The sequence below is a fragment of the Staurois parvus genome, unplaced genomic scaffold (genome assembly GCF_062004578.1).
Source record: "Staurois parvus isolate SC_StPar_1 unplaced genomic scaffold, SC_StPar_1.0 ptg000436l, whole genome shotgun sequence".
NCBI classification, from domain to species: Eukaryota; Metazoa; Chordata; class Amphibia; order Anura; family Ranidae; genus Staurois; species Staurois parvus.
Genome location: NW_028318232.1, coordinates 5,786,241 through 5,809,609, shown reverse-complemented (window position 1 = coordinate 5,809,609; position 23,369 = coordinate 5,786,241). Strand labels below are relative to the sequence as shown.

Below are 23,369 nucleotides of genomic sequence, written 5' to 3'. Positions count from 1 at the left end.
GCGGAGCTGGGCTTTCCTATGCAGAGGCAGTCTCGTATGCAAATTCATATCCCCTGATCTCTGACGTCGTATCACACCACAGCATGCCAAGCGCTGCCATTGGACGACGGGACCTGGTCTCATTGACAACAAAACAACCAGCACGCGCTATTACAAGAGTATGGGCGGGGCTTCCCTCATGCACATGGGCGTGTTCAGAGCGGAGGGAGTGGGAAACCCCTAAAATCCCATTTTCGATGCTGCGATTCGCTGAGCTCCTAGAATCCAGAGCGAGGCTTGGCTCGCAACTCCATGACGTCATGGCTGGTTTTGGGCGGTGCTGGGGGAACATGGCGCCTGGTTGGTTAGTGACAGGTCGCTGAGTCGGAGAGTGTGACAGGAACCGGGAGGAAGGAGCGGCTCCCAGAGGGGGGCGTGTGTTCTGCCGGCCTTCCAGCTCCCGTATGGAAACAGGCGAGCTGAGCATGGAGAACATGGAGACCCTAACGGAGCTGGGGGATGAGCTGACCCTGGGAGACATCGATGGTGAGCGGAGGGTGAGGAATGGGGGAGGACTGCACAGACTGCACTGTCCCCTCCACACAGTCATTGGAAGAGACCGCCTGGAGTCTGTCCAGTCCGGGGAAGTTCCAGTGTCAGGCTCCCCATACACGTGAATATCTGATTGTACGATCAACCATGGGACATGAGGAGCTCCCTACACTGTCCGATCACACCGGCTCCTCTACTACATACTTGATGGGAGATCTGAATGAGGTTGTGCAATCAGATTGTGTCGTGTATGGTGAGCACAGGACCCGATCACAGCTGTGTGTGTGATAGAGCAGCTTGCTGCATCTGTAATGCACTTCATGAAATGTGTGTTTCATAGAGTTCAATGGTGACACACCGAAAACGTGGGGTGGGGGCGTGTGGTAGGGCGGCCATGATGCCGCTGATGTACCGATCACATAACTTAAAGTGGATGTAAACCCTCCCATGTACCCAGTGAAGTGACTGGCCTCATGGAGATAAAATAGATCCTCCGACATAGGTTGTACCTGTACTGCAGTGTTCTCTTCTTTACATCTGCTCAAAGTGCTGCATTTATAAAGCTTGTCTCAGCTTTCAGAGAGTGGGGAACTGACATTACACACTGGAGAGCTCCGAGAGCTGGTTGGAGGGAAGGGAACCCCCCCCCCTCCATACAGAACACAGGAACAGAGCTGAGGCTGTCAATCACAGGCTGTGTGCTGGAGATCTCTCCCGTCACCATTTTTTCTTGGTGTCAGGAAAACTTGTCAGAAGTGATTTTTGCACATAGCAGAGGAGGCATACAGAAATGACACTTAGTGCTCTGAAGTTAGACCCACACAGTGAGTACACACTATAAAGGGATGTGCTTTGTTCACAACCACTATGGTGATAATGGTCCCTTGAACATGACTACCCCCCACCTACCATAACTTCTAGTTCATAAACCAAGCAGAGGACATCATTCTTTTCAGTCATTTATTGTGTGAACTATTCTGCAATGTGCACTGAATATTTTCTTCTTTCATTTTGGTATTTTTTCTCTTTTCTTTTTGATTCTAATAATTTTTTTGATAACTATTTATTTGCAATGCTCTGCATTTCTATGTCATACAAGCGTCTCTTCTACTTCCTACATTTTACATTTCTTCCCCTGCATTCTGTCTGAACCAATACTGGGTCAATACTGCTTGTATGGATGTAACTCTTTCCCTGGAAGTATATGGAACCCTCACCTTCTGAATCAACCCATTTGGGATTAGAGATGAAAGGCAAAACAGTTGTGTATAGATATAACAAAAAATATTAGAAATACCTTTTTCCCATTTTTTTAAGTGATCACATCCCTCTGTTCTCAGCTGCAGCAGGAGTTCAGAGAGGTGGATGAGGAGAAACTGCAGCACACTGATCTTCCCAGTGAATGGCTGTGCAGAAGGGGGTGTGTCAGGACAAATCATTGGAAGAGAGCAGGCTGAGTTCCCACTACATCTAGAGAACTGACCATGCTGTGCACTCATGCCTAGTGTGGTCAGTTTTTAATAGGAAAGCGGAGGGACTGAACACCAGGGATTTCACACAAAGGAGGTACATGGAACAGCAGGCACATATCAGGAATATGAAATGTTGGGTTTATATATTCTTTAATAAAACAAAATATAAATAAAACAAACTGGTAAAAAGTGCCTATAATGCAGTGCATAGATGTGAACCGGCAATAGGGGGTCACCATACACATTATAATCTGATCATACAATCTCTGTACTAGTATAGCTTTAGATGTTCTAAAACTGAGGACCTACCTAAACTGTATTCTAATCGATCCGTCTCCAGTCAGGTGGCCCTTGCACTACATAGTTGTTGGTAGATCTAAGGGAGATTGTACAATCAGATTGGTGTGTGTGTGTGTAGATCTGAAAAGAACTCTGGTGTTTTCTTGGCTGCATGTAAATGATCAGCAAGTATATAAACGTACTGCCCATAGAGATTGGGACACCAGATCTGCATGTGTATGGACCCCACAAGGTGGGAGCCTGCTGTCCTGAAGCTGATGATGCCGTTTTATGTATACATGTACAATCCGTAGATGGAGAGTCGAGATGTTGTCTGATATTGAGCTTTTATTTATACACACTTCTATGGATCTGGAGTAAGCTGTGCTGTCATTGACAATATCTCAGCATGTAGCAGTGATGCCATGTGTGATTATATCTTCTCTCCTAAGCCCTCATTTGGAGGCTTTTTTGAGCATTTTTAGGGATGAAGTGTCATATAGGAGCTTCTATGGGGCAGAATGGAGCTCATAGGCTTTTATTAGGGGAGCACCTGAACACCAAGCGTTCCTATTGTGGTCACTGTTACCAAAAATGCCCCATTCTGCTTCCACTGCAGCTCATGCACCTTTTCAGACTACAGATGCCCGACCACTCACAGGGACGATGTTGGAATATGGGATTTGATTTGTTTTCTTTGACTTGCAAAACACTGAGTGTGAATGGGGAGTGAAGATTGCAGGCTGGGTGGCGCTCCAGAGCTCCGTGTGTGAAGATGATGATGATGTAACATGTTCCTGGAATGTGATTAGCGTGTGACATTGGTAAAATTCCCACTTTTTCTTTCTAAGTTTTCCAGTTTGTAAGAAATCATGCATTTGTGTGGGGTGTTTATGTGAAATTGTAAGCTTTAGGCGATTGGGGACTTTTAAATATTATTTAGAGGGTTGCATGGAAACTATTTCTAGGAGCAGAAAAGACATCAGTAGCATCATTCATAAGCCAGGAAGGTGACTCACTAAGGTGGGTACAGTTAAAGTTTGTTGTCACATGAGGAAGTTTACTGGCCGGGAAGGGGAATAGATCATCAGTGATTTTAGAGTATAATGGAGAAAGGTTTTCACTGGACTTTATATGTGGTGATTGTTATTTATATGGCACCAGCAATTTCCACATCATTTAATATATTGGCCGAAAACTGAAATGGACCGTTTTTAATTTTTTTTTTTTTTTTTAATTATGAATGTGGCTGGCGTTTTTGCTTTGAAGTCTATGGGACGCTGTTTTGTATTTAAGTCACTAGAGGGCGTTTATGCTTTGAAGTCATTAGGACATGATTTTGCATTGAAGTCTGTGGGGTGCAGCATGCCATTATCAGCACTTTTTTTTTTTTTTCCGGTTTCCACCGGCAAAGCCCTATTTTCGGCTGATAAGTTTCAGTAGCAGATACAGCAGTGCATCCCTACTTAAAATCTATGGTCCCTTTTTCTCATATATATAACTGGGGCAATTAAATTGTGTTTTTTTTTTTTTTTTTTTTTTTTTTTTGTTTTGTTAACGTCGGCCTCCACAACAGCAAAAACACCTTACCAGCCCATGGAGTCCAGCACTGTCTTCCTATAATCCAGAGACTTCTTGCCTTTTTATTCTTCCACACCGCCATCTTAGATTTGAGCACCAGTGTTTTGGAAGTGGGAGCTTGCTCCCAAATCAAAGATGGCACCTGAGGCATCACTGCACATGTGTGTATGCCAGCAGACTATCTTGGAGCTGTATGTGTGATCATTGGCAGTTGATTCCCAAATCAAATATGGCTGCTGAAGCATCATTGTACATACATGCACTGGCAAACTATGAGGAGAGCACTCTGAAGCCTCTTGGAATTTGTGCCGTGTAACCCAGGAGGCTGGTTGGCCGAGTGTCCATCCTTGCCTAAGTGGATCGGAGTGCTTGTGGTGCAGAGTAAACGGTACAGACAATTAATAAACATGAAATATAATTAAAACAGGTTGAGATTAGCAGACTCTTCCTTTATTGTATTCACTTAGAAAGAATTGAGTTTTCAATAAAAAAAAATAGGTTTGCAAACATTTTAGCAGTGTTTTTGTTGCAGTGTGTTTCTAAAATGGTAAATCAGTTGACGAATCCATGTACAAAAAATATCTGTTTGCAGATACTGAAAAATATATGGTTCATTAATTGTGTTCATATTGTACATAAACAGAGATGTTGCATTGCATCGTCATAGCTGCTGTTTGTTTATTATTCAGCAATGTTCCAGAGTAAGATGTGGTTTGATGGGTCACTGTCTGCTAGAAGCACATTTAAAGCCTGAACTGGATAAATTATGGCGATACCATGGTACCGTGAACAGGACCAACTCTCAGAAATGCTAGTTGGCGATCTGTAATGCGGATTTAGCAGCTTCAATAATTTAAAGATATTAATATAAACCTCCTGCGCTATGGAGTGGAAAATAAGTAAAAAATGGCTGCTAACACCCTCAACTTAATACCTATAAGTGAATGGTGCTAAACATATATTTAAAAAAATGGTGTAGCGCGCATATATATATATATATATATATATATATATATATAATGAATAATAAAAAATGATAAATAGAAAAATATAAATGGTGATACATAAATATGTAGTTACCTGATCCCCTCTGGGATCTTAAAGTGACCTGAAAACTTGTGAAAATAATAAAAAAAAAAAACTTGGTCCTAATTGGACCCAATGTGGTAAACACACACACAAAGTGCTAACTAATACCCAAATCCCTAATTGGGATCAGTGGCTGAACACAGCCTAAAAAGCAAACAAAACAAGTGCCACATACAAGTGAATCCCTGCACTGGGGGATATTCCTCCTATATAAAGTGAATAGTTCTCAGTGACAAAAAACAAACTCCAAAAAATGCACAATACCTAGAAATCACAACCTCCTCCCCACTGAATAAATCCCAAAATAATGTCTAAAAATAGTATAGTGAAATATACTTATAAGTGAAAAACCAAAAAATATTGAATATAAAAGTCCAAAATTATGTGCATATAAGCCAAGTGTTCCACTAATTTTTCTAAAACATGCAGGTGGTGCTGTGGATGTGCATTACAGCCACTGGTGATAAATCTAAACAATGGCTGAACTACCTCCTTACCATGACCCAGTGGGCCAAACCGCTTTTGGGATCTCAACTGGATCCTCCACGAACAGTTTCCCCTTTGTGGTATCCTTCCAAGCAGTAGTAAAGGCCACTTCAATAACATGCGTTTACCATCTCAGATCACCTTCAGGTTTCCTTTAGGTGCACGTGCCCATAATATAGCCAACTCCCATGTGGATCATAATAGTGACATCTAAGTTGCCCACTCGCTTGGTATCAGCAGAAAAAAAGCATTTCAACCTCATGCTATGGGTGTAGTTTGCATGGGTTCGTTTTAGAGTAGCAAGATGGCATCCACGCCGGATATTGCGTCACCACGTGCCAAATTTAATATTTATAATAATAATTTAAAGTGGACCCTTCCCCCTTTCACTAAAAGTCACATCAGCATGCAACTCTACATGCTGGAAATAAGTCATGTTACATTATTCCCCCAAAAGGAAGTTCCACTTTAAGTCGTACCCCACCCCAAAGAATGCAAAAGAATAAAATGTGTGCAAAGAATAAAAAGTCTGCAGTAATTCTCTGTTTGTAGATTGCCATGATTAAACATTTCTAAAGGTGCCTTTTTATTGTAATTTTTTTCTTTAGTAAGATCACCAATTTACCAACAAATTTATAGATTGAGGGAATATCTAAGCAAACCATGGTCACATGTTTACAGGTGATACCTTTTTAGTTTTCTCAGGCAAGTTAATTTTGTCTGTTTGTGGCCATTATAAAAGACAGACATAACTCGATTATCCATTTTGGGTGGATTGCCAGTTTAAAGCCTGAGCTTAGTTTTTTTTTTTTTTTTAAATCAGCATAAGGGACAGTCTTTTCAATAAATGAGAAGAGTCCCTTGCACTGCTGACTAATCTCCTAGTTGATATCTGAAGTCCTCTGCCAACTTCCATACCCTCCTTGCTGTAATTTTACAGTGCTTCAGGGGTTAACATGATTGCTCTGACCTGTCGCGGGCACTCATCTAGAGGGCTGACTATGCCCACCCTCTCCACCCCCTCCTCCATTCATAGAAGCTGCACTATATATCAGTTCACCCCACCCATGTGTGAATCCACACTCTGTGAGGAGTGTTTTATGAATGGAGGCGGTGGATCTGTAATTCATCAGCTCATCCTCCATTCATAGACCTCTTTTCATTGATGGAAGCTATAGTACAGCTTCTATGAATGGAGGAGGGGGCGGAAAGGGTGGGCATAGTCGGCACTCTTGTAACTTTTATCTGTTAATATATTACAATTTTACTGAAAGATACTTAAAAAGTAACTTCACTTTTGTTGAGAAAAAAATCAATCCCCTCTAGATAATAAATGTACATTACAGGGATTTTAAAAAACTTTGTTGCGGATTCCTATCTATTTCTGCTTTGAAAAAAGCTGTTTTGCTGTCTGGAGAGTGAATCTGAACATAAGTGACTTTTTCATTTATAATCAGCTGATGCACTTGCAGCATTCTAATGAGGAATTGTCTGCATCACTTTCAGAATTGATTAACCCTTTTGGTAGTACTACATTTTTGTTGCAGAGCATGCCTAAAATCTAAATTGTGTCTTAGTGCAGACTTCTGGGAAACTCAGTGAGCCAATCACACAAGGAGGAAATGACATATCTCCACATCTGATTGAAATGTTAAATTATTATATTTCTATAAAGTGTAAAATCAGTCATTTAGCACAGGTCTAGCCACTGATTCAATTTAGTAACACATTGCAAGATTTTGGATGGGACAAAGGAATAATTTCAGATGACCGCTATTGGAACGTATATAAGTACCTGCAATGATATAGGTTGATTATAGTGTATACTTTGAAAAAAAAGGCCACGAATTGTATGAAGACACATTTTGCATTCCAGAGGCTAAGAGAGCCTTCACATGCAAAAAAAAAAACATATGTTGAAACAACAGAGAACAACTCTTATTAAAAACAAATGGCTGATAATAAATGCTCTGTGTCAGCTGCACAACTGTGTGAAGCAAAGTGAAAGAAGTTATTAAGGGTTGCTTCCCAGCTGGGCTGTGTGTGTCCATTGACGCACAGCTTTGCCCTACCTCCTGCTCCCTCCTCACAGGATTTGATTGTTGACAGCAAAAGCCAGTGGTTCCCTCTGCTGTCTCTGAGCCTGTGAGGAGAGAGGGAGATCAGCGCCACTGTAGACACGCACAGTGCTGGATCGAGGACTCGGGTAAGTATAAAGGAGAGGTGGGGGGGGGGGCACGATAATACAACTTGTGGGACTTTTTTTTTTTACTTTAATGCAGGTACTGCATTAAGATAAAAACAAAAATGTTTAACCTTTAGAAAAACAAAAATGCAGATTGTTGCAGCACCAAGAGTATGAATCTGCAGATGTATCCCAAGTCTCAACAAGCCGATATACTCCGTGCCAGCAAGTTGATTGCAACAGGCAAAAATAAAGCCACATGAATGTACCATGCTTTCCAGTCAGCTAATTTAAGACCAGGCAATGTGGGAAGATAGGTGTACTACAGGTCCCAGGTAGCTGACTATAAAGCAGTCATGTTAATTTGTGCTACTTAACCATTCATTGAGTGAGTCAGCAGATGTATTACAAGTCTTAGCAGACCGATATGCCGAGTCCCTGTAGATTCATTGCAGCAAAACAGGTTCATCATGCATTCTAGCAGGCTAATTCAGCAGAAAGCAATGCAGCTGAACAAAAGTCCCAGGAACCTGGCTGTATAACCGTTGTATATGTTGTATATGACTTGCATAGTGCTGTAATGTACTTATCTAGCCATGGATTAGAGCAGGGGTGCTCAACCCATGGAGCCCTCTGATGTGGCCTGTGACCTCATGCTCTGGGGTGGCAGGTTGGCAAGCCCAGATCGCAGTTGCTGATCTGCCATCCCAGAGCATCAGAGTGCATGGAGCAAGCACCAGGATGGAGGAAGCAGGAGCCACATAAGCAATGCTTTCTCTGTAGCGCCGGCTCCAATCTCAGGTGGAGTGATACAAAGTGCAGTTGATCTGGGACCTTTCTTGCAGCCTGGAGAGCGATGCCAGCACAAGCTGGAAGAGAAAAAGGTCAGTTTACTAAATATCACAGTTTTGTAATGGACATATTAGCAAAAAGGGTTGTTAGGCTACTTTCACACTGATCCCCAGGTGCAGCACAGTGTCGTTGCACTGAGCCATAGACATCTAATATATCTTGAGGGTTTGGTGTGCTCAGGGCCGCCATAAGGGGGGGACAGCCCATACACATTTAGGGGGCCTGGGCCTCCCGGGAGGCCCCAACCAGAATAGGGTTTATTACCTGCCCTCGCACTCCCATTCAGTTGTAAGCTCTGCCATTCCCTGGCAGACTCACTATGTGGGTGGTTCCGCCCATCACTCACACACAGATGTACGCCCCTCCCTCCCCTGTTCTCCAACTCGCAGTGTGGCCCTGCCTATGGCTTAGGCAGCTTATAGGGCACCCAGGGGCCAAATCTGCTCTTCTATATTGTGTAGGGGGGCCACATTCCACTGCCACTTTTTAGAGAGTATGCTGAGCCCCAGGAACCACACTGTGCTGCACTTCTATTTTGTGTTTTGGGCCCCTGGGGGCCATACTCTGCTGCTTCTCCACATTGTATTCTGAGGGACCACATTCTGCTGCTCTACTGTATTGTGTGTTGTGGCCCAACACTTTGCTGCTGTTCTATGCATTTCCTGGGGGCCACACTGGCTGCTAACAGTATATGGGTTGACACTAGGGTTTCCACCTGTCTGGATTCACCTAGACCGTCCAGGTTTTCAATCATGTATCCGGGTTTCAGTCCGTCTGAAACCAGGACACATTATTAAGACTGGACTGTGGATGTAGCATCAGGGATCCCATGTGACCTCCCTGTCACACCTGGACAGGAGGGGCAGCATTTATCATTCACCTGTATTTTCCTGGGGTGGAGCAGATGGGACTGTGGGAGGACATGGGATGGAGGAGATGGGACTGGAGGAGGACATGGGATGGAGGAGATGGGACTGGAGGAGGAGGAGATAGGACTGGAGGAGGAGATGATGGAGGAGGAGGACATGGGATTGAAGGGGGGGGGGAAGGGGACCCAGGCTCAAAGCTGTGTAAGGGGTACCAGAATTTCTGATGGCTGCCCTGGGTGTGCTTTCTGGGTGTGCAGGACAGGAGGCGTGGTGGGGGCAGCATATACAAGAACCAATCCACTCCATTTTCCTCCTGCAACTGCTGAAAGCCTGCTTCTCCTCTCCTGCTCTCCCTACCACTGGCATTCAGCGGCTGCAGGAGGAAAGTGTTCATTATGCTATTCAAAATAAACAATTTGAAATTTTAAACCATTTTGTTTCTTTGTGGCCTGTGACCAGTTACCAAATCACTTAAGTGGCCCTCGCTCTTCAAAAGGTTGAGCGCCTCTAAATTAGAGACTGCATTAGTAATCATGTATTGCTGCTGGAGAATCATGGAATTTGGTCCTATAGAAAATCTTCAGTACTTTTCTACATTCTGAAGTTCCCAGTGGGACAGAATACATGTAGTACTTTGTCCTATCTCCTTAAGTGCCCTTTAATGCTAGCTGTTATGTCAAACAGGGACCTGCATAGAAAATATAGAAGGAAGTGAGGAAGGTCCATCTCCCCCCCCACTCTGCATTCCTCTTGCCAGTGCTTGCCTCTGGACAAGTTATGGTAGCTGGAGACTGGCACCACAAAATAAGACCTAATTCACATATATGCAGTGCGGGAAACGTAGTGAATCCTGAGTGTTTCCTGCACCGCATTGAAATTGCACTGTGTTCATGCAATCTGCCACCAGTGTCGATGTTGGATCTAATGACACCCTAGAACAGATTGCAAAACACAGTGCAGTGCAATTGCAAGAAGTTTGGTGTGTCAAAAGGTTCCTGCACATTTTTCATTAGGGTGCGGTGAGAATCGAACCCATAAAAAATTTATGGACTCAAATCGCACTGCTAAGAATCGCCTGTGATTTGAACAGGAATGCGGTGAAATTCTTGTCCGCATCACATGCAATTTCCTGCACCGCTATAGTGTGAATCCAGCCAAATGCAGCTGTCTACTTGCTAGCTGTGATAATGGAATGGGGGGGGGCTCCTCCTCCACCATCATAGTTAGTGTTACAGGGCATTTAGGGTGATGAGATGAATGACTACATGTACTCTGTCCCAATGGGAATTCAATATTGTAAAAAAAAAATCATTGACTATGGCCCCGGAGTCATAAACTCACTTTTGTTTCCTAAAGAAATTTTAAGTATATATCTTAAAGCAGAACTTTAGACAGAAGCTTTTTTTTCTTTTTGGATAGAGTAATGGAATGAATGGGTAGTTTATAAGACATTTACATACATAAGTGTAAACCTTAACAAACTTTGTGTGTTTTACATATCTGGTCAGTGTAAAGGAATCCTAAAAATGAATTCTGTACATCTCTCAGCAAGAACTGCAGGCATTTTTTAAAAATGTATAGAATCTGTGTAAAGCAAAAAGCACAGCCTTCCAGTAGGATTGATGTGGTTGAGATAAGCAGCACTCTAGTTGTTCTGTGTGAGCTGGTATTCAGCTTCGTGCCTGTGAAGTGGGGGATTGCAGTTAAGGCCTCACATTATCCTGTGTGTTCATGCACAAATAGACATTTAGAAGCTTTCAGTGGCAAGGGCGTTTACAGGCAGGGAAAAAAAAAAACAGGGCCAGGGCGTCCAAGAGCAGCAGCATTTTAGCAGGAAAAAAATGTTTGATGCGTGTAACCGCTAGGCGCGTTTAGCACTTGATCATTTCATTTCAATGGCCAGAATAAATTATTATCCTGGCCAATGAAATTATTGCCCAAGCAACGCTTGACGCCAGTAAAAACGCGTTAGACACTTTTGCAAGCATCAGGCGTTTTCTTCTGCCAAAATGCTGCCGCAAAGAGGAGGAGCATTTTTAAAACTTCCTGCGTGTCCTAAAACTGAAGCTTAACCACTTTGTCTCTCACTCCTCATCACCCCCTATGGACCAGAGCAATTTTTACATTTCTGCTATCGACCTGTTTATTAGTCAACAGCTTTGTCATTACTTAAAGTGATACTAAAGGTTGAGATGTTTTTTTTAAATTATTATTATTAAATAACAAACATGTCATACTTGCCTTCTCTGTGCTGTGATTTTGCACAAAGCAGCCCTGATCTTCCCTGCTGGCGCTCCTGACCCCTCCTCCCTGTTGAGTGCTCCCCCTGCATTCCTGCATGCTCGCTCCTGAGCTGCCTCTGTGTGTCTATAAGACACACACAGCGCGGCGCGGCCCTGAACCTCCCTTACTGGCTGTGATTGACAGCAGTGAGAGCCAATGAGGGAGAGATGCTGCTCTTGTGCACATTGATGGATCGAGATGGGGCTCAGGTAAAAATTGGGGGAGGGGGCCTGCAGACTGAGCTGCACACTGAAGATTTTTTACCTTCATGAATAGAATGCATGAAGGTAAAAAAAAAAAAAAGCCTTTAGAACCACTTAAAGATAACAATATAATACATACACTATATTGACAAAAGTATTGGGGCACCCCTCCAAATCATTGGATTCAGGGGTTCCAATCACCTCCATGGCCACAGGTGTATAAAATCAAGCACCTAGGCATGCAGACTGCTTCTACAAACATTTGTGAAAGAATGGATCACTCTCAGGAGCTCATTGAATTGAAGTGTGGTACCATGATAGGTTGTGCAATAAGTCCATCTATGAAATTTCCTTGCTACTAAATATTCCACGGTCAACTGTTAGTGGTATTATAACAAAGTGGAAGCAAGTGGGTACAACAGCAACTCAGCCTCGAAGTGGTAGGCCGCGTAAAATGACAAAGCATGGGCAGTGCATGCTGAAGTGCACGGTGTGCAGAAGTCGCCAACTGTCTGCAGATCAATAGCTAAAGACCTCCAAACTTCATGTGGCCTTCAGATTAGCACAACAGTGCATAGAGAGCTTCACAGAATGGATTTCCATGGCGGAGCAGCTGCATCCAAGCCTTACATCGCCAAGTGCAATGCAAAACGTTGGATGCAGTGGTATAAAGCACGCCGCCACTGGTTCTCTGGAGTGACAAATCATGCTTCTCTGTCTGGCAATCCGATGGACATGTCTGAGTTTGGCTGTTGCCAGGAGAACGGTACTTGTGTGACTGCACTGTGCCAAGTGTAAAGTTTGGTGGAGGGGGGATTATGGTGTGGGATTGTTTTTCCGGGGTTGGGCTTGGCCCCTTAGTTCCAGTGAAGGGAACTCTTAAGGCGTCGGCATACCAAGACATTTTGGACAATTTCATGCTCCCAACTTTGTGGGAACAGTTTGGGGATGGCCCCTTCCTGTTCCAACATGACTGCACCAGTGCACAAAGTAAGGTCCATAAAGACATGGATGAGCGAGTTTGGGGTGGAGGAACTTGACTGGCCTGTACAGAGCCCTAATCTCAACCCAATAGAACACCTTTGGGATGAATTGAAGCGGAGACCTTCTCGTCCGACATCAGTACCTGATCTCACAAATGCGCTTCTGGAAGAATGGTCAAACATTCCCATAGACACTCTCCTAAATCTTGTGGACAGCCTTCCTAGAAGAGTTGAAGCTGTTAAAGCTGCAAAGGGTAGGCTAACTCAATCTTGAACCCTACGGACTAAGATTGGGATGTCATTTGACGTTCATGTGCATGTAAAGGCAGGTGTCCCAATACTTTTGGCAATATAGTGTATGTCTTCCTCCATTTCATCACTTCACCTAAGATATTTATTGTCAATTTTATGATGTCTTTACATGATTTGTAATAAACTATAATATTTTACTATACACTATAAGGCTTTCCATGGACCCTTTGAGGGTACCAATTTGTCCCTTTTTTTTTTTTTTTAGGAATGTGGCTGTGTTCAGAATGAACCAATCACATTCAAACTGATGTTAAATATTAATCAATACACATGTCATCAGGGAAAGTGACTAATTAAGGGCTTGTTCACAGCATGGAGCAGAGACATCAGTTTTTCTGCACGTGTTCTGCAAGAGCACAACAAAATCAGTTGTTCTGTATATGCCCTGTTCACACCTCAACACTAGTATCATGTGCAAATTTTTTCTGCGCAAGAATGTGCATTGTGTATAAAACTCATGAAGCACACATGAAAACTTATGTCTCTGCAAGTGAAGTCTGCGCGTCAATTTCCATCAGTTTTCTTGCGTGCGTGGTGTGAATGAGACCTAAAGGATAAGTTCACCTTTTTTAAAATATTACACCTGTATTCAGGGTGGTCCCAGAACGTTTGACAATATAGTGTATCTACACATTGTACACATCAGAACATGAAGCAACACTCAGTATCTCTTCTTCAGGTGTGCACACTTTCTGGTTCAGGATTTTTCTAGTTCAGTGTCTCCTTAGAATTACACATGGTCGCCAAGAATAAAAACCTATGTATGAATGGAACATTGCTGCCATGGAGACTTTATTCACTTATTGTAATAATAAAAGGGTGTGTACACTTCAAAGTCAGGATCCATCCTGGAGTGTGGAGCGGCACCTGGCTCAGCCTCTCGGCGATTCCTCCCTCTCCACAGCCCAGTGTTCTAGTGAGCGTTGTGGGGGGGGGGCTGATTGTCACTGCTTTTAGCTCCGAGCAGCTGTGAGAACTCCTATATCTAAAGAAGTAATGAGGTTTTTAGAGTAGATCAGAAATCCAGCATTAATTTCAGGCAGTTCTAGGGGGATGTGTGTAATCACCTTAGGGCTCGTTCACACTTGACTGTTTTTCCAACTCTTGCCAAATGCCCCTATAGCGCCTCCGCAGACGCTCCGCAAACACCGCATGCGCGGGTTAGCGGCGGTTGCTAGGCGTTTGCCAAGTGTTAAAAATGCCCCGCAAATGCCTATAATGAAGTTTGAATGGTGTTACCGTCGCAACCGCACTGCAAACGCCGGCCGGGCGTTTACGGAGCGGCACCATAGACTTGAATTGGAGGCTTCAACTCCTCCTGACTCGACCAGAGGCATCCGTTTTGCCGCGACGCTGACACTCCTGTTTAAACAGTACTATGTGCTGCAATGTGCAGAATTTTCCCAGGCGTTTGGGAAACGGTAAAAACGCTTCCCAAACGCCTGTCTGCCGCTTGCTAACAAGGCTAGTGTGAACGTAGCCTTAGACTGGTTGCTTGTTTGAACACACAAGTTCAAAAAGCCAATAGAAGTGACACCTATGGATGATTTCTGGAATGCAAGTAAATAAGTGAAAACCATATGAGAGTTGCAGGAAGTGTTGTGAAGGGTGGTTCCACGTATATTTTGAATAGGTCTGTAGCTGAGCACCATATTAACCCCGTCCTATTGCCTTTCAAGGTGTGAAGGCATGTATGGCTGCTCTGATGCTGAATGAGCAAATGTCCAGTATTTTGAAAGATTCACATTCCATTTCCCAAGGTCTGGGAACCGTGGATCTCCTCGTTTTCCACCAGTCCAGGAAGTTCTGTTTCCTTCTCCCTTCTCCTTGCCTTCCTTCTCTCTCTAGCCCGTTTTTTCCTCTTTCTACTTCCTTCTGTTTCTTTCCAGTTTCTTCTTCCGGGAGATCGCACTCTCGTAGGTGGTTAGCACCTTTGAGTGCACCTGCCCTGAGATGGCAACATTTCCAGCCTTAGGGGTTCCGCTACATTAACCTCAGGTTTTGGCACCTCTGTGGCTTTCGTTATTGGAAAATTTCTGTTGTTTACATGGTTTATGCTAGTCGTTTTTGTATATTCCTGAACACTATGAGCCTGTTTTAAAAAATGTTTTATTGTTTTCCAAGAGGAAAATAAACAGAAAGCATAGCTAAACCCAAGAACAAGATGTAGTCTGTTGTAGCTTTCTAGTCCTTAGCCTAGTCCTATAGTTTATTTCCATTATTTTGGCCTGATGATAATGGTCAAATATTTAAAATAAAGTATCGTCAAATGTTTTAAAGTAATGTATACGGCTTCTATCTGTTTAATACAGTGTTTTTTTTTCTTTCTCCTTTATTCCAGAAATGCTTCAGTTTGTTAGTAACCAAGTTGGAGAATTCCCTGACCTATTTGAAGATCAGCTATGTTCCAGCTACCAAGGAAGTACTGGGATGGATAGCACTTTGCCCAAGACTTATAACCAGATCCAGCCACAGAACTTTCAGACTTCAGCACCACAGCTTCCAGTAGTGTCTATAAAGGCTCATGTTCAAGCTGTTCCCCAGAGGACCACTCCTCTCCTTCAACCAAGACCAGTAGTCCAGTCTGCGCCTCAATTGCAGCAGCAAACTGTTATGTTGGCACCGACATTTAGCACCGCTCCCCAGACTCGAATAATACAGCAGCCACTCATCTACCAGAATGCTGCAACCACAAGCTTTCAGGGTTAGAATCTTTAATATTTTTTTTGTTTGTTTAAAATCATGCATTCATTTTGTTGGTAATCTGTCATGTACTTTGTCATTCTTGACTTGTGTGCACTTGTACTGGTGTCAACCCATAGTGGAATCTTAAAGTGGGGATATAGGTATGAATTAAAGGAAAGAAAATTAAATAGATAAATAAAGTTTATCCAAAACCAGAAACAAAAATGTGATATATAGCAGCTAACCAGTACTTTGATGAGGTACCTGCATTAGTTTTGTTATCTTAGTCATACAGTACAGGACAGAGGTTGGATATTTATAGGTTAGTGGTGCACCAAAATGAAAATTCTGGTGCCAAAACCGATACCGAAAATTCAGAATGCATGTGGCTGAAAACCGAACCGAAATGTCTGCGTATGTGGGCGTGGGGAGGCTCCAATTTTTTTTTTTTTTTCTTTCTACTTTTCATGTATCTTTTTATTTATTTTTTTTAACTTATTTTATTGCTATCACATAGGGGACCATATGTGATAGCATATGAGTGACAGGTCTTCTTTGGAGGGGGTGGGGGCAGTGTGTGCAAGGAGGGGAGCAGTGTATACAGTAAGGGAGCAGTGTATACAGAGAAGCTCCCTCACTGGATGTCACTATATGTCAGTGCCGGTTTTTAAATGCAATTGCTGGCTTTTTTTTTTTTTTTTCTTCACTACAGCTCACAGAATTGGCTGTCACTTTTCCCAGAGCTAAAGGAAACTTTTTCTTTTATCTCGGGAAATAAACTAAAAGGAAACTTTTTTTGTTTCTTTTAACTCAGGGAAATAAACTAAAAGGAAGCTTTGTTTCTTTTAGCTGGGGGTAAAGTGACAGCTAATTCTGTGAGCTATAGTGAAGAAAAATAAAGCTGTAATTACATTTAAAAACCGGCACTGACATATAGTGACAGTCACTGTATACACTCCTCCTCTCCTACCTTTCTCAGCCGCCACCTCACATCTGCAGTACACAGTCTCCTGTATCAGTTAAATGTTTCCTATCGGCAAAATGATGATAGGACTATTTTTGTCCGGTATGTTTCGGTGGCCGAAATTTTGGTGCATCCCTATTATAGGTTGCTATTTTCAGGCAATTGGACACTGGCAATTCTTTTGGACACGTCCTTTGTGCATACCACTATACACCTACCCCAGTCTGTAAGACCTCAGTTTTTTGCTATTGCCCTGAGGTCATGGACTTCTCCCTTAATGCTGCCATACATGGATTGAAATTCAGGCGGTTGACCAGGGATTTGGACATTGCAATTTTCATGCAATTTTGTGTGTTACGTAGAGCAGCCCATTCACTTGAATGGGCTGCCCTATGTGCATTTGTCACCCAGAAAGAAGCTTCTGCTGCTTTTTGGGAGACAAACTTTATGCGATTTGCATCTGTGACAATCAGAAATGCATCGTGGTTGAGATGCCATTAAAGGATAATGGCACCCAAACACGCACAACACATTGTGCTGCGATTGCTACGCAATTTTGGGGTTCATTGTGATTTTGCCTGCGATCCCAAGTCGCGAAACGGGAACAGGGCCTCATGGCTAAGTAATCAATCCATTTCTGGGGTTGTGAGCATGCCAGAGATGCTGATTTGGATGCACCTCTGAAACTTGCTTGGCTGGCTACTGGAAGTGGAGTGGCATTAATGTGACATGCCAGTAACATTCACCACTGGACATCACCCCCCCCCCCCCGGCCCAGCTAGCTTCAACCAGGAACAGAATACCTTACTCCTCATTTCCTACTGTGTGCTCTGGAAGAATAACATTTTTCAAAAAAAGTGTGATTAATCTTTGTTCATCTTTGTGTATATCTATTTACAGTGCTGCAACCACAGCTTCCGAGCCTTATGACAACTCAGCAAGTTCAGCCTGTTGCTATCCAGCAGCAGGTCCAGACGGTTCAAGCCCAGCGTGTACTAACCCACACTGCTAATGGAACAATCCAAGCCCTGAGCCCAGCCCATCAGAGCACTATCCAGACACTGACCCCAGCTACAGTACAGACAGTGACACCGCAGGTTCAGCAAGTTCCTGTAAGTTTTTTGTTTTGTTTTTTACTCTTTTTGCCATTACAGTTTGGGAATAGCTATTTAACAATCTCCTTGATCTGAATGCTCAATTTACCTCCATCACCTATCACCCCTGTTTTTGACATGAAATAGCTATAGGATTCTGAGAGATGACAGTTTTTTTTTCCTTTGAATTGTGGACAAAGCTAGCTAATTATCGCAGTGTCATTTAATGCAAAAGCATCACCTTGCAATGCTAATGCAAGCTTCTGAGGATTGATTTTTACCTAAAAGTATAGGTTTCTGTGAGTATGGTTAGCCAAATTCAAATAAAAGATTTTTGTTTTAACTGCATATATCCTAGTAGTATTTTTCCAGACTGTATAAATCGCTACTGTAGAAGGCAAGAGAAGTTAAAAAAAAAAAAAAAATCTTTAGCTGTATAAACCAAAGAAAAGTCATACATTTTGTCTGTCATACTTCGTGTAGAAAAATGGCTTGCTGGTACAGATAAAATTCTATAATACAGTAAAAATTAAAAAAAATTATAATCCCTTCACTAACTTTATGTGATTGTTGCTCTGCCTTTTTGTGCTGCATTGTCTCCTAATATCTGAACATTTTTAATCAGTATTTTTTTTATCTTCCATCTCTAGGTTTTGGTACAACCTCAGATTATAAAAACAGAATCTCTGGTGCTGACTGCTCTGAAGGCAGATGGTAGTCCGATGATGACTACTGTTCAGAATCCTGCAATCACAACACTTGCTACTCCTCTACAAACCACTGCTCTCCAAGTACCTGTAAGTGTATACATCAACATGTGTAAAAATATATGTGGGTTACCTTACTAGCCAGTAGTAATGTGCATGAGGCTGGATAGGGTTGGCAAGTTTTGGCTTTGTGAGGAAGTGCTGGAGCGGTACCCAGTGCCACTGGTGATGGCTGTGTCCTACGGACACAGCAGATCACCAGGTAAATACAGTTGCCGGTTATCGGCTGCACTTGCGGCTCACACTGTCACAGCATGCGGAAAGTACTGCCGAGAACTGGCAATTGTCAGCGAAGGGATCAGCAGGGATCAGCACGGATCATCAGGGCCACCCATCAGTGTCGCCTATCAGTGCCAGCTCATTAGTGCTGCCTATTACTGCTGCCTATCCGTGCAGCCTCATCATCAACACACATCAGTGAAGGAGAAAAATTACCTGTTTGCAACATTTTATAATAGAAACAAACAGTTTTTTTTTTTTTTTCAAATTATTTTGCTCTTTTTTTTTTTTTTTTCATCTAAAGCGCAAAAAATAAAAGCCCAGCGGCGATTAAATAGCACCCAAAGAAAGCTATATTTGTGTGAAAAAAAAATGATAAAAATGTCATATGGGTACAATTTTGCATGACCGAGCAAATGTCATTCAAGGTACGATAGCGCTGAAAGCTGAAAATTGACCTGGGCAGGAAGGGGGTAGAAGTGCCCAGTAGGCAAGTGTTTAATAGCAAAAATTTAAAAATATTGTTGGTTTTTTTTTTTCCTCAAAATTGTTGGTCCCTTTTTTTTCTTCTCTGTATTTTTTTTTTTTTTTTATAGTGCAAATAAAATTAAAACTGCACAGGCAATCAAATACCACCAAAAGAGAGCTTAATTCGTGGGAAAAAAAGGACATAAATTTAATTTGGGTGCAGCGTTGCATGACCACGCAATTGCCAGTTAAAATAACGCAGCTCCATAACTCCTGGTCAGGAAGGGGGGTAAATCCTCAGGAGGGCAAGTGGTTAAATCATTGGTTTCCAACTATCAACACCAAAGCCTTGTGTAGTTTTGGGCTGCCATAGTTTTTGCTATTTCTCAAAAATGTACACAGTCAGTTTTTTTAATAATGTATAGTTATTGTAACATCTATGCATTTTATAATATTGCTTTGCTAATAACTGAGGATATTTAGTTATTACAGGTCATAATATAAAACTACTGCAGAGGCAGATCATCAAAACCAAAAGGAACAATTGTTAGTAACACAAGATCAATAGACAAGCCCCAAAAGGATATGTTAAAAGGATAGTTCGCCTTCACCAAAGAACTGCCTACATGTTAGTGCTCACCTCCTCCATCACAGGAGTGAGCTCTCAGAGGCTGAGCTCAGAGCTACTGTATCAGGGGAGAGATGGAACATGTGAGGGGCTCTGAATCGGAGAAAAAGCTCACTCCTGTGATGGTTGGGGTGAGCAGTAATGACTAGGCCTCACTTAGCAACATCCTGGAAGTATTCTAGCCAGGCTTTATAAGGTACATAAATGGTCTACACCTATAGCAAGAACATTATTCAACTTTATCAAAGGCACATGGTTTGTTTTTATCCACAGACACCCCTTACCTACATAGGCAGTTCTTTGGTGAAGGTGAATCATCCCTTTAAGGCTAGAAAGAAAAAAAAAAAAAATAACTTATAGATTTCTATAGATTGCCAAACTTTTTTCTTTTTTTTCCCTACTATTAACACAACTTATGTAGGTTATGTAACTAATGTAGGTGAACCCAGTGCATAGGCTGACATAATGTTTACTTGTGATCTTGCTGAACAGCAAAACATTTTCTTATAATGACGCTCTTCAGTGTACAAATATTTGGGGAAAAGGCCCTAGTTAGCCAGTTCTTGCAGTGGAAAGTTATTAATGATTGATGGATTTCTCTTGAAACATTATCATAATGTTGTAGGTCAAGGTGTCTTGCATATGGCCTTGTGCAGCCCTACTGTTTGCTGCACCCCAGTGCAATAATGCAAGTAAGTATAAAGCTTAGATAAAGGAGATGCTGATAAGATATATCGCAACATAATGTAAAAAATGTTGTGCCACCTTATCTGGTATAATAGGGTGAAAGATTATGTTTTATTAGGCAGTATGATGTCCTCCCCATTAAAATATCTACAGTTCTGTATATTGCAGTAAACTCCCCCAAAAAATACTCGCCAGATTGTTGCTTTTGCACATAAAGGAAAACTGCTGTGTCTGACTGCCATTTCATGTAGAGGTCTGTTTAAATCAGATTTTCTTACTAGGGGTTTTGTGGAACCCAGTTTTGTTCTTCTAGAACAGGTGTATCCAAATGCTTTAAACAAAGGGCCAGTTTACTGGCCTTCAGACTTTAGGAGGAACCAGACTGTGGCCAGTGGGAGTAGAAATTTGTCATGGCATCATTGGGCGTAAACAATACATCTTTGGTATTAGGGGAAGGAATAGTGCCTTATCATTGGTGTCAGTGGGAGGAATAGTGTCCCATTGTTTGCGTCAGTGGAAGAAATAGTGCCCTCTTGGTATCCGTGAGAGGAATAGTGCCCCATGAATGCTGTCAGTTAGAGAAATGGTGTCCATGGTTGTTTTCCATGTGAGGAATAGTGCCCCATCCTTGGTGTCAGGGAGAGGAATAGTGCCCCATCCTTGGTGTCAGTAGCAGGAATTATGTGCCATTCTCAGTGTCAGTTGGAGGAATATTGTCTTGTATCACTGGGAGAAAAAGTGCCACAAGGGCCAAATAAAAACAAGGAAAGGGCCGCAGGTTGGAGACCACTGATCTAGAGGTTGCTAGGGGTTCATTGAGGAGAGCGCATAACCTGCCTACACTGATGATCAGTGTAGAAGTCCCCCTAAGAAATGCAGCTTACCGGCTCTCCTGTCGATAACCTGCCAATAACCGGCATTTCCTATGTGATCAGCTGTGATTGTCACAAGAGGTGGCTCTGATTGGCCCCCTACTTGGACATGTGATCAACTGTGTCCGAAGGATCGTGCACGGTGTGAGCCCCAGGGGGTACGCTGGGGGTGTCTTTTGGCTATAGCACGGTCGGGAACTGGATAAGGCTTCCTCTGAGGTAAGAAGGTTGAGAGGCTGGTTTAGGTAGTCATATTATTAGATTATAGAAGAAATTGTAGTGACCACTGTACAGTCCAAGCTCTGCTTTGTTTTAACTGTAGACCAAATATATCAAAAGGTCAAACTATTGTCGGTTCTTGTTGATACAGCTGCTATACAGCTAGGGTTTAGTATTAAAGTAGAGCTTCTCTAAACAGTGGGAACACCTGAAGCTGTGTGCTTTCTTGCCAAATGTTTTACAGTACATGCGCACAAACCATGGTCCAGTTATTTTCAAGGACTCAACTACTGTTTTTTTTTTGCATACATTTAAATACACTTAAATAACAGTAGTATGCGTAAGAGATTTTCCCATAAGAAACTGAACTTTGCTGTCTCTGAAGGGTTAAGTATTACCCAGGGTTATCATCCAGACAGGTTGAAAGACTTGTGTCATACAGAGGAAACTGGATTTTCATTTGCCCAATAAAACAGTGCATGAAGGTCGGCTTGTCGGAGACATCCTGTAAGGACGTTGTTCACTAGTTAGCATGGTGTCATCTGCAAAGACTGAAATTGTACTTTTAATTCCAAGCTCTGTAGAATTTTTAAATAGGTTAAACGTAATGGCCCCAACAGTGAACCTTGGGGTACACCACTAAAACCTTAGACCATTCAGAGTATGAATCATGAATCACCACCCACTGAATACAGTCTTTAAGCCAATTTCCTAGCCATTTACATACTGAATTTTCTAAGCCTAGTCATTAACTTGCACGTTAGCTGTGTGATTGTCAAACACTTTAGCAAAGTCCAAGTATGCAATATCCACGATCATTCCTATGTGTACGTTTTTCCTTATTCTGTTTATAAAAGGAAAGCAGATTTGTTTGACAACTTTGTTCTTGTAATTGCCTATGGTTGTTTGTAATCTGGGAATCTCCTTATCAACTGGCATATCCCTTTTCCAATATTTCCCCATTCCACCCTCCATTGGTGTCTGACTTGTCTGCCCCATTATATTTGAATTCTCTCTCTCCCCTCAATGCTAGTGCAAAGAGTTTGTGTGAGTAGACGTGTAGTTTTGTGGTACAGAAATACTGAGGAAAAACCCCTTTGAGGGACTCCAATAACATCGTTTTAAAAGAAGTGGGCAAGAAAAGACATTAAAAAGATTTAAAGAATGTTACTCCAGCATTGCATATTCCTGATATGTGTTTGTTGTACTATATACTGGTATGAAAAAAGTGTCCTGTTCTCTTTGCATTGATTCCTTAGTGTGAAATCCCTGCTGTTCCTGCCAATCCCCTGGCTTTCTTATTTCAAACTGAGAACACATCCATCTCAGTGTAGTCTGTTTTCTGGCTGTGCTGGGAGAACAGTCTGTTTGTCCTTCAATGATTAAACGTCTACTGACACTCCCCCTCTGTGCAGCCTTTCACTGGGAAGATCGGTGTCCTGCTATTTCTCCTCCCCCACCTCTCCAAGACCCTTATGAAGCTGAGAAAAGAGATCATGATCACTTATCAAAAAAGGAAAAAAAAGATGTTTTGTTTTGTGTTGTGTTTTTTTTTTTTTTTTGTATATACGCAGATGTTTTAAACAAATTGGTTTGTTTTATAAGGGAAGGACTCACATATATTTTAAGTGAGTGGCTGCA

General features: G+C 42.3%; 1 protein-coding gene across 1 annotated transcript in view; it reads left to right on the top strand.

Annotated features, from left to right (window-relative positions):
* Nucleotides 1-335: 335 nt before the first annotated feature.
* The window catches only part of SREBF2 (sterol regulatory element binding transcription factor 2), a 62,818-nt gene continuing 39,784 nt past the window's right edge, over nucleotides 336-23,369 (top strand). Inside the window, exons 1-4 of the mRNA XM_089687707.1 lie at nucleotides 336-525; nucleotides 15,467-15,829; nucleotides 17,675-17,886; nucleotides 18,519-18,665. Of these exons, the coding sequence (XP_089543833.1) occupies nucleotides 444-525; nucleotides 15,467-15,829; nucleotides 17,675-17,886; nucleotides 18,519-18,665 (804 nt within the window). The 5' untranslated portion in view covers nucleotides 336-443. The remainder of the gene's footprint in view (nucleotides 526-15,466; nucleotides 15,830-17,674; nucleotides 17,887-18,518; nucleotides 18,666-23,369) is intronic.